Source organism: Limulus polyphemus, unplaced genomic scaffold (genome assembly GCF_000517525.1).
Source record: "Limulus polyphemus unplaced genomic scaffold, Limulus_polyphemus-2.1.2 Scaffold2912, whole genome shotgun sequence".
Classification (NCBI taxonomy): domain Eukaryota; kingdom Metazoa; phylum Arthropoda; class Merostomata; order Xiphosura; family Limulidae; genus Limulus; species Limulus polyphemus.
Window position 1 is genome coordinate 58,077 of NW_013668522.1, and position 10,708 is coordinate 68,784.

Genomic DNA, 10,708 nt, shown 5'->3' on the forward strand with positions numbered 1-10,708 from the left:
TTGGCATGGTATAATTACAGATAATGTTAGATTAGAAATGGACACTTGGCATGGTATAATTACAGATAATGCTAGATTAGAAATGGACACTTGGCATGGTAAATTTAAAAAACAATTCTATATTCAGTTCTTATTATGCATTAAAAAATCTCTTAGAAATTGAAGAATGTTTACAATGGATAAAGACTGGAATTTTTATAGAACATAAATGGCAGGTGCAGAATACACAATTTTGGTAACCAGTATAAACAATATGTGTGTGTAATATAAAGTCCTGTGTTAGTCCAAAGCTTAACCTCGTATTTTTATTTTTATGTCCATTATACATGACTACAAGACAAAAATATATTGTTGTAATGGTTATTGTTGTGGGTTCTTTTGAATTATTTGATAAGAATACAAAGTCCTTTCTACATAATTGTTATGAAAGCATTTTATATCTTGAATTTCAAGTTCTACAAGTTAACTTTATTAATGTTTGTTGATAGGCTTTAGTTTACAGTAGATGCTAATACAACAATTTCACTTACTTGCCAATTTTCTTGTAGGTACAGTACATCTGGTTTAACCACTATGTCATTGAAACATAAGCTAAATATTCACAAAACTGCATTGCACCTCTGGTTTAAACACTATGTCATTCACATACTAAATATTCACAAACCTGAACAGCACATCTGGTGTAACCACTATGTCGTTGAAACACATACTAAATATTTACAAAACTAAACAGCACATCTGGTTTAACCACTGTATCATTGACACACAAGTTAAATATTCACAAAACTGAACAGCACATCTGGTTTAACCACTGTGTCGTTGAAACACATACTGAATATTCACAAACCTGAACAGCACACCTGGTTTAACCACTATGTCATTGAAACACAAGCTAAATATTCACAAAACTGAACTAACTCCCTGACAGACTGACCAACAAATTTGGTAAATCAATCAATCATTGTAACTGTTTCACAAATCAGTCAACTCTAGTGTAACTTATTTTTATATAGGTCAAATCATCAATCAATCATTGTAACTGTATCATAAGTTAGTCAACTCTAGTGTAACTCATTTTTATATAGGTCAAATCATCAATCAATCATTGTAACTGTCTCACAAGTTAGTCAACTTTAGTGTAACTTATTTTTATATAGGTCAAATCATTTTGTAAACTGATGAGGAAACTCACTCCAGACAAACAATAATAAAATTATCTAAATTAAAAAAATATTGTACAGCAGTATGAAGACTGTGTGTAATAATATCACTGAATCAAAGAAACAAGTTAAATAAAAATGAAAGAAAACTGAAATATGTTACTTAAGTTTTTAAGAGAAATGTTTAGTACAAAACATTATTGTTGTAAACAAAATTGTGAGCTATTAATGTTGATGCTATTAACATAATGTATTCAATCTGATTTAATAATTGTCTCTTTTTACCTAAATTTGTAAACTTTCCCTGCAGAAAGAACTGTTTAAATTGTAAAATATTGTTTATATGGTGTATAATGGCCCATACGACTGTATAGTACAGTAAATTTATTACTGTAACTACTGTGGTAGTCTGAAAAAAAAAAGATTAATGAATTAGTTAAAAAATCCTACATTTTATATGTTTTTCGTTCTTATAACTTAAGTATGCTATTGTCCCAACTTTCATTGAATACTTAATATTTTGTAGTTATGTACCTTATAAGTGCTACATTTGGAAGGTAATTTTCTTGCCATAGGAATTTCGGCGTGATGAATATGCTTGGCACTACCGTAACGTACATGGTGACATTCATGGTGGTCTGAATGGATGGTTAGAACAGAGATGTCCTCTAGCTCAGTATGGTTGTATGTTTTCCTGCCGAAGATTCTACCCCGCTCCAAAAGGATCTGTAGTTCTACATAGTGACATTTTGGAAAGTTTTGGGGTTCAGCCACCTTTGTGGAATGATGAGCATAATATTACTAATCAAATGGATTGGAAGCATACAAGAAGGTCAGACTAAAAACGTAGATTTTATAAAACATTTTGTAGTATTAGTTAGTTAGTTAGTCCACATATAATTAAATCTAAATGGCTCCAGTATTAAAGTACTAACAACATTGAACAAAATTGTATGTGTCATAGGTCACCAGGAAGAACTGAGAAATTGACCTTTCAGAGAAGAACAAGCATGGAGGTGATTCCTGAAGCTGGTGATTCTAGTCTGAAAAATGGAACATGTGGTGGAAACCAGAAAGGAATGCTCCACATCACCCAGTTTCCTTTTGAAGTAAATTTTTTAGCTTACTGGATATTTTAGTTATTTAGTTATTTTAGTTATCAGCATTGTAGAGTAAATTGAACAACTGTTAACTCTGACATGATATCATATTCAGTGACACTCAATAAAAGGTCATGGCTTTTGCACTTTGAGCCCCACCTGTGTAAGTATGGTTAATGATGAAAGGATTATTTACCAAAAGTTATTTCTTTAGGCAAAACATTTAAAAAATATATTTAAATTTGAATATGAGGTGTCCAGTACCTGTCTATTTAGTTTGTGCTAAAGGACAATAATAATGATAAAGCTTGTAAATAAACTCGGAGATATTACTGTGAAAAGCACAGTGTTAAATATATTTTGTATATCAAGTTTGTAGACTCAGAAATAAATAAAGCTTGTATAAAAGTTTGGCTTAATTCACTAACCTTTGGCTTACATGGTTATAGTAAAACCATGAATTAATTTAAAACATCATTTAGAAATTTCATCTTTGGGTTTCCTATTAAATGTGACTGAAAAAAAGAGTAAAAAATAGGTTAAGTAAACTCAAATTCTCTTATCAATCACTGTTTGCTGATTTTTATCAAATTATTTTTATGATAAACTCTTATCAGTTAGATTTACCCTTCTAGTAACATTAATAGATTATTTACTCCTGACATTTTAAAACATTTTCAAGCTGGTTGACCAGTAGGAAGAAGTATTGTAATGACACTTTAAAAACTGAATTGCTAATTTTGATGGGTATAAAAAAAGTATCCTAGATATGAGGAAATTTGTCTTGGGCTAAAAACTTTAATGGGGGAATGTTTGATCTGAAGGTCCTAAAATTTTTCCCACCTCATATAAAAATTTCCTCGTATAGAAGGGGAAGTTAAATTTCTTTGTGATGCCAAGAGGAAATATTTGACCTTACAGACCATAAATTTCCTCCACTATTTAATGTTTCCGTATGAAGAGGAGGTAAATTACCTCATGAGAGAAGGAAATTACGAATGAAAAGAACACAACTCTTTTGAAGTGACATCATTCAATTGCAGTGATTACTATACAGATGAATAAATTCAAAATTAATTGCTTTTGCTGCAGTATTCCAGTGTTAGTCAACCAACATTTACTAATAAGTTGGAAATAAGAAGTTGTGAGGAAAGTTTTATCAAAAACATTTTAGATATGAGGAAATTTGCCTCTTTCCTCACCCTTTAATAATATAAGTTATGTTAGGTTTTAAATTATGAAAGTTTATTAAGTTGTTTTTTCTAATTATGCTACTGAGATAAAAATAATATGTAATAATTTGTCAAAAGCTTTATCCATCTTATCTTTTCAAAAATTTCTAATGGAAATTTATGAATAACCATCTGTTAATCAATATTTAACTGGTTTTAGGTTGACCTCTTAATGGTTAAACTTATTAATGAGGATAAGACTTATCCATTGATTACTATATAGCTACAAACACTCTGAAAATAAGATTTTCCATAAAAACACTGAATATTGATAGGCTTCATTCTTTGTTGTTCAACGTAAGCTGAAGACGTACTATTTCTGAATTAGTTTGCCCAAAACTGTTAGAAATATAGATGAATACTGTCTGCAGAATAATAGATTTTACAAGAAATGTTGATGACTATTTTCAGGTCCTCCAGCATATTGCAAGGTTCCTTGATGGCTTTAGTCTGTGTAACTTGGCACTTACATCGAAACTCTTCAGAGACATAGCTAGCTCTTTACTGGATGAGAAAGGACTGGTCATTTTTCAGTGGGAAAGGAGAAAGTGTTCTGGTGGGAGATATTCATGGTGTCAGGCCTACAAGGTTTGATGATATTCTGTCTAAGATTTACTGACACTCAAAAAAGTGTATTACAGACACTGTAGGAATCCTCTTCAATTTTCTTTTATAAGATAGCAAGTTAAACCATGTTATTCTGAATTGGCCCACTTGGAATAGAGTACGCAATAGCATTTCTGTACGTTGTTCTTACTGGTAACCCATACTGAATAGGTAAAGATTGATGGGATTTAAATAATCTGTATTATTGTGATGCAGTATCACACACATAATACCGTTATGTGTCATGCTTTTTCAGCTGTGACATTCTATAACCTAAGAATGATTAACTTGTTTGTAACAAGGAAGAGTTATATATAGCACTTGATTATATGAATCACTGTATTACTGGGAGTGCAAGTATTTGATACTTGTTGACTAGTATTATTTGCTATAAGTTGTATAATTACTTAGTTCAGTAAAAAGGCTATAATTACTTTTGAAATTTAATTATACAGTTGAATATTTCAACAGGCAAAGCACTGTTGAGTGATTAGCATGCTGGGCTGTGGATCTGAGGTTCCATGGTACACACCCTGTTACCACAAAAATTGTGTTTTGTACTTTGGGGCCATGGGCATGTTATAAGAGTGGCAGTGAAATCCCACTATTCTATTAGAGAAGACCAACAGTTGAACATAACTTTAAAATCAGGGAAGGCTGGTGGAGGTGGCCCTCAAGTAGTTTTGCATGAAATTCAACAAATAAACAACCTTATATTTCAACCCAATATGTTGTACAGATATATTAATGTCCTTAAAACAAATTGGCTGGAGTCTGAGTTATAAATATTTCGTGGTGTTCCAACATTGAAATGGCAATATAAAATAATGGGAATCAGTCGTAATTATGAAACGGACTTACCCTCTTCTCACACGAAAGCTATCTCAATCATTGTCTGCCCTCTAAGCATTGCTAAAAGAATTTTTAGTGATCAACACATCAGTCTTTATACCCTGCCATTTTTGCTCCATTTCTGAACATGTACAAATCATGTGACTACTCTCCAATAATAGTATTTTATTTTTGTTGTTTTAATTCTAAACTCTGGATTTTCTGTGTTTTATGTGCTTTACAAAACTGATTTCGGATCACAAACATAGAAGAATGTATCACAGTTTGCAATAAAATCACAATTATTGTATAGAAGTATAAAACAAGTTATTTAATTTATGCATGAAAAATTTTAATTAATTAATTCTTTGCATCAAACTTTTTTTAAATAGTCTTGTTCTTGTTTTGGTATTAGCATGGCCTGTTTATGATTCTTAGTTTTAACATTAGTGCATTTTCAGTGATAACATAGAAAGCCTAACACTTCTAAGTCATATGTATTATATATAACACTTTCAAAAGCTGGTACTAAGTTAAAGTTGAAACATGCAATAACATACCTGTATCCATTAGACCTCTAGTAAAAAAATCAAGATAGTATGGTGTAATGTGTCTGCTTGGAATCTTTTTATTGAGGTTAAAAATTCAGCTGTTTATATTCAGTAGCACTCAACTAGCAAAATGGTCATAATCTATTTTTTAATGAATATTTTATTATTGATTTTAATGTAGCTGTATTTTTTTTTTCAGAGATGGTTTTTCAGCACTGCATTTTCCCCCATTTACAAGTGGTGTTTTGAGGATGGTTCTCACATGTCAAACCATTTACAGCAGTGTCCTTATTTCTTTCGAAATATTAAATATGAACCTTTCTATTTCCCTATGAGCAAAGAGCCAAACCAGGAAACCTTTGAAAAGCTTAAAAATATGATTAGACTTCCTGAAGAGAGTGACAAAGACAGTGATTTGTTACTATGACTGAATTTTGATGCTTATTTAGGAAATGTATGTCTAACTCCATAAGATAAGTAATCTATTTTTCAGAAGTCATTAGTAAGGTGGCCAACAATAATGGCAACAATAAGTTTAAAGTTATATTACTATTCAAATAAATCATATATTTCTTAAGTTGCATTTTATACTTTTTACTATTTGTAAACTAAAAATTAAAAAGAAAATTATTGCCAATGAGGATTTTAATGTAAAGTTATGTATAACCTAGAATAAGCCATGATGATATTTTAAGTATCCTCTAATTGCTATTTCCTGTGCATAAAAAAAAATTGGGCATTTTTTTTTTAAATGGCAATTTTTGGCCACTTTCATGTTTTGATGGCTGTCATATGATATGTGATATACAATGCAAGCGATGTTTGTATTTAGTAGTGGTTGCCACCTCTATAAAAGATATAACAGTATAATATCATACCAACTTCTTCAGCGAAAGTATTGCAGCTGTGATACTTAATTTTTGTTATAGGGTATAGTTATGAAGGCTTCATAATTCAAATAAATTTGAAGTAAGAAGATGTGGCAAAAGAAGTTAGACTTCAAGTAAAAGCTGCATTAAAGATGTGATTGGTTTGATGTTTTTCTGATGGGTAAACTTTGTTTCATTGTAATGAAACTACCTTATTCTAATTTGAGGTTGTTATTGATGTTATAGTTTTACTACTGCATTGTTCGTTTGAGTTATTACGTATCCCTAATGTGCCTATGAAAGTTTAGTTATTTAAACATTGGAGGTAGAATGTAAAGAAATTGTCAATCAGAAGTAAAGATTGAGCTATATCTGTAACAACACTAAAAAATTCTTTTACATGCCTTACTCTCTTCATTGAATTAGAAAATAACTTGGTCTTATCTGGTTACTTAGTGTTCAGTTTACATATGCTCATCATTATACTTGCCTTTCCTTAATATTAGTCATGATATAACATGACTGTTATGAAAGCATGGACTTTAGGAGTAACAATAATTTGGTCTTGAACTGTTTCTATAACTGGTTACCATATGTTCTTATAATATTGTTTTGTGTGAAAGTATGAGTTTTGTATACAACCAAAATTATTTTAAACTCATAGCACAGCATATGATCAAAGTGTTTTGTTTTTTTAATAAAAAAAATTGAGTGTTTCAAAATGTTTTTAGTAGTAAAGATGGAATTGTATGCAATACTGTAGACCTTGTATGAACACATTTGTGTTATATGTTAGTTATGGTGTTACAGAAAAATGCATTAGCAAACACTTATTTTTTGTTTTAGTCCTGCAGAAAGAAGGGTGGTTGGAAGGTGAGTAGTTGTAACTCCATTTTTTAGGGTAAGATGGGTGGTTGGTAGGTGAGTAGTTGTAACTCCATTTTTTAGGGTAAGATGGGTGGTTGGTAGGTGAGTAGTTGTAACTCCATTTCTTAGGGTAAGATGGGTGGTTGGTAGGTGAGTAGTTGTAACTCCATTTCTTAGGGTAAGATGGGTGGTTGGAAGGTGAGTAGTTGTAACTCCATTTGTTAGGGTAAGATGGGTGGTTGGTAGGTGAGTAATTGTAACTCCATTTGTTAGGGTAAAGAACTCTTTCATATCATCAAACTTCTGTTCATACATTACATTTATTCATTGTTAGTAAAATCAACTTGGAATTAATATTGCTTCTGTGAACTTGTATTTTTACATAATTACCAGAAGTACCATATTTTATTTTTAATTTAGTATGTTGGTAGTATCACGTTTGAGCTTTAAATATCACATTTTCTGATGATCAAGTATAATTAATCCAACCTAATGTACTAATGCATGTACACATAATGGTGAAGATAAATTCATGTTACATTTGTAAATTTGTCCTAACAACCCTGAAGTAATATAGTAGGATTAACTTTAAGTATTTTGAATACTCTAATGAAAGTCAGGGTAAATTCACATATATGTGAGCTTTCTATGGTCAGAATCTTTTTTTCTAGTGATTATTGCTATTTAAACTTGCTAGTCGCAAGTACTTACCATGTGTTGTTTTTAATATTGATATTTATCTTTAGTGTGTTTTAAAATTTAAGTATTCTTACATAGGTAAATGAATTGTGTATTTGATACTCCCTGTAGACCTGGGTTTGAGATTTAAGTAATATTTTTGTGTTTTATATAGAAAATTTGCATTACATATAATTGATTTATTATCACTCTAGCTGGCATAGAAGTTTCTGTTCTTACCTGTGTTATAAATCTTAGCTAAGAGATTTTTTGATTAATCACTGTTAGCTCCGCTTTCAGTATAATGAGTTGTGATCTTATATCTAATTTTTGCATTTGTTAGTATTTATAATACATTATGGTGCCGTTGTTGAGGTTTCTAAATGTAAATTATAGAAAAAATGTCAAATTTAATATTTTTCTTTCATTATTTCCTTTTCACTTTTGAGAATTACATTTTTTTTTAAATTGCATAATAAGCTGAACAGGTTATCTAAGTCTTTTTGAGAGTACGGTTTTCATACATTGAATTTCATCTAAAGCAAATATTAAAGGAGGAAAGCTGGCCTTGTTGTATTTTTCTGGTCGTAACAGTTTAACAATACATATACATTCAGGTTTTCAATGTGTGTTAGTATTTGTGTTTATTTTTGTTGAAGTTAAATTGTTTTCAAAAAGGAGAACAATTATCTCATAGAATAGTGTTATTAGACTTTAACTGACTGTTTTTGGTTTCTTTTTTAATAAAAAAATTTTAAATTGTTAATCCTAATGATACCATTAGTCATTGAGACAGACCAAATGTGTAATATTTTTGAGATGTTTTATTTTTTTAATCATTAAAGGTACCCAAAAACAAAACATTTAAATGTAGAATAGCAACATGTTACTGGTAAATGAATCTGAACTATGAAAAAAGCTAAAGTTGGCATATTATCTATGTTCCAACTCTTTTCCTCTTGAATTCTGCAATTTGAAGCCATTTTTTAGCATGTGTGCCTTGTGTTTGTAGGTATATAAATTCCAGAAGATTTTCCTAACATTGCATATCCTGATTTTTGTAGGTATATAAATTCCAGAAGATTTCCTAACATTGCATATCCTGATTTTTGTAGGTATGTAAATTCCAGAAGCTTTTCCGAACATTGCATATCCTGATTTTTGTAGGTATGTAAATTCCAGAAGCTTTTCCCAACATTGCATATCCTGATTTTTGCAACATTAGTTTTCATAGCTTAAGAAAAATCTTTGTTTATTTACATCTTTGTTAGTGTTGCTATCATATCTTGACAGTTTTTTTTTGTTTTTGTGAATGTAATTTGACCTTCAAAACTATTTCTATGTTGCTAGCTATCTCTGTCCATCAGACTCAACCCAGGGTATTCAGATCATGTTTTTTAAGCTATAATTTGCATCTAGTTGTTTATAAGTTTTGCTCCTTTTACAAGTGTTTTCAAGGCAATTGGCAAAAAAGTACAAGTTTTATTTATTGTCTGACAAGTTAATCTGGTTCCTACTCAGTGCATAAATAAAATTAGTCGTGCATCCTTTGTGGAACATTTATGTACGTAATATAATCTGTTAAAAATTTAAAATACTGTGTAAGTTAACAAATATGGCTTATTTTACTTGTTCTTCAGAATGAATATTTTGGATAATTATACCTGATAAGTTGATCCTGTTTGTTCACTTTTTAAAACATTTTTTGTTTGCAAAAAAAAGTGTTTCATTATTGATGAGCTATTAATTCTACCAATACTTAATATTGAATGATTAAAAAAAATGTTTTTTAAGATTACACTTACATATTTTTCAAAGCACAAAACAAGGTTGTTTTTGCTTCCTCTAACTAATGTTAACTAAACTTAAGTGTTTGATATGGATAATCATGCTGGTGGTTATGAAATTTTTTTTGTTATTTAGATTGAAAAAAGTAAAACATTATTCTCTAATTTAGAAGTTGAGATGAAATTCAGATTTCATTGAAAATCAACCTGTTCATTAAACTAAGTATGTGTAGTTAGTATTTTGTTAAAACAATCACTTTGTGTGTGTGTGTGTTTTTTTTTTTGTCATCTCCTGGTAATTTTCCAGTTTGTAACTATTTCTGAGTCATGTATGCTGGTCACTGGTTTTTATTTAAAATCTAAAACAGCTTGGTTGTATGACTGTAGCATATGTCTGAAAGGACAAAAAGTATGAACTAGATGGTTATATTGCCATATGTTTACCTTTTATGTTCTCTCTTGTAATGGGTCACAGATTATTTATTACATCTGGTTTATTTTTTGTGTTTGTGTGTATGTATCCATTCTTACTGGAGCATTACAGATTTATTGAGTTTGGATAGAAAACTGGCTGATGTTATGGTTCATGAATATTCTTTTTGTGATTATTTTTTTTATTTTGTACATCAACATGATTTCCAAACACTTATCTTTGGTTAGTGCCTTATTCATGGTTATGTTCTTGTGACAAACAGAAAACTAACAAATGGCACATACATTTACATGCTTACTCACTTTGTTAAACAAAGGTTAGTGGGTTTAAGACCATTAACAAATTTAAATGCTGAAGTAATTAGATTAATATCTTTTTGTGGATTAATAAGTATATATATATATCATAAACATTTAAATACAATTTTACATTGTATAAAAATTATTCAAAAAAAGTTTACTTTAAATGTAATTTTAGCAGTGATAGTATATATATTTATAGTTAAAGCTGTTTCAGATCTTAAGACTAAAGATGTTCAAATGTCATGGTACAAGTCACTGGTTAGGCTACATTTGGAGTATTGTGTTCATTCTT

The 10,708-nt window shown here is 30.0% G+C and overlaps 1 protein-coding gene across 6 annotated transcripts in view; it reads left to right on the forward strand.

Moving 5' to 3' along the window:
• LOC106468197 (F-box only protein 30-like) overlaps nt 1-10,492 on the forward strand; it is a 28,702-nt gene extending 18,210 nt beyond the window's left edge. For 4 of the 6 annotated variants that reach the window (XM_022396533.1, XM_022396532.1, XM_022396531.1 and 1 more), the window contains exons 6-9: nt 1,736-1,992; nt 2,125-2,269; nt 3,904-4,080; nt 5,680-10,492. In XM_022396533.1, coding sequence (XP_022252241.1) covers nt 1,736-1,992; nt 2,125-2,269; nt 3,904-4,080; nt 5,680-5,907 — 807 coding nt within the window. In that variant the 3' untranslated portion in view covers nt 5,908-10,492. The remainder of the gene's footprint in view (nt 1-1,735; nt 1,993-2,124; nt 2,270-3,903; nt 4,081-5,679) is intronic. The other 2 variants (XR_002612584.1, XM_022396534.1) reach the window with 2 other exon arrangements.
• Nucleotides 10,493-10,708: the final 216 nt, after the last annotated feature.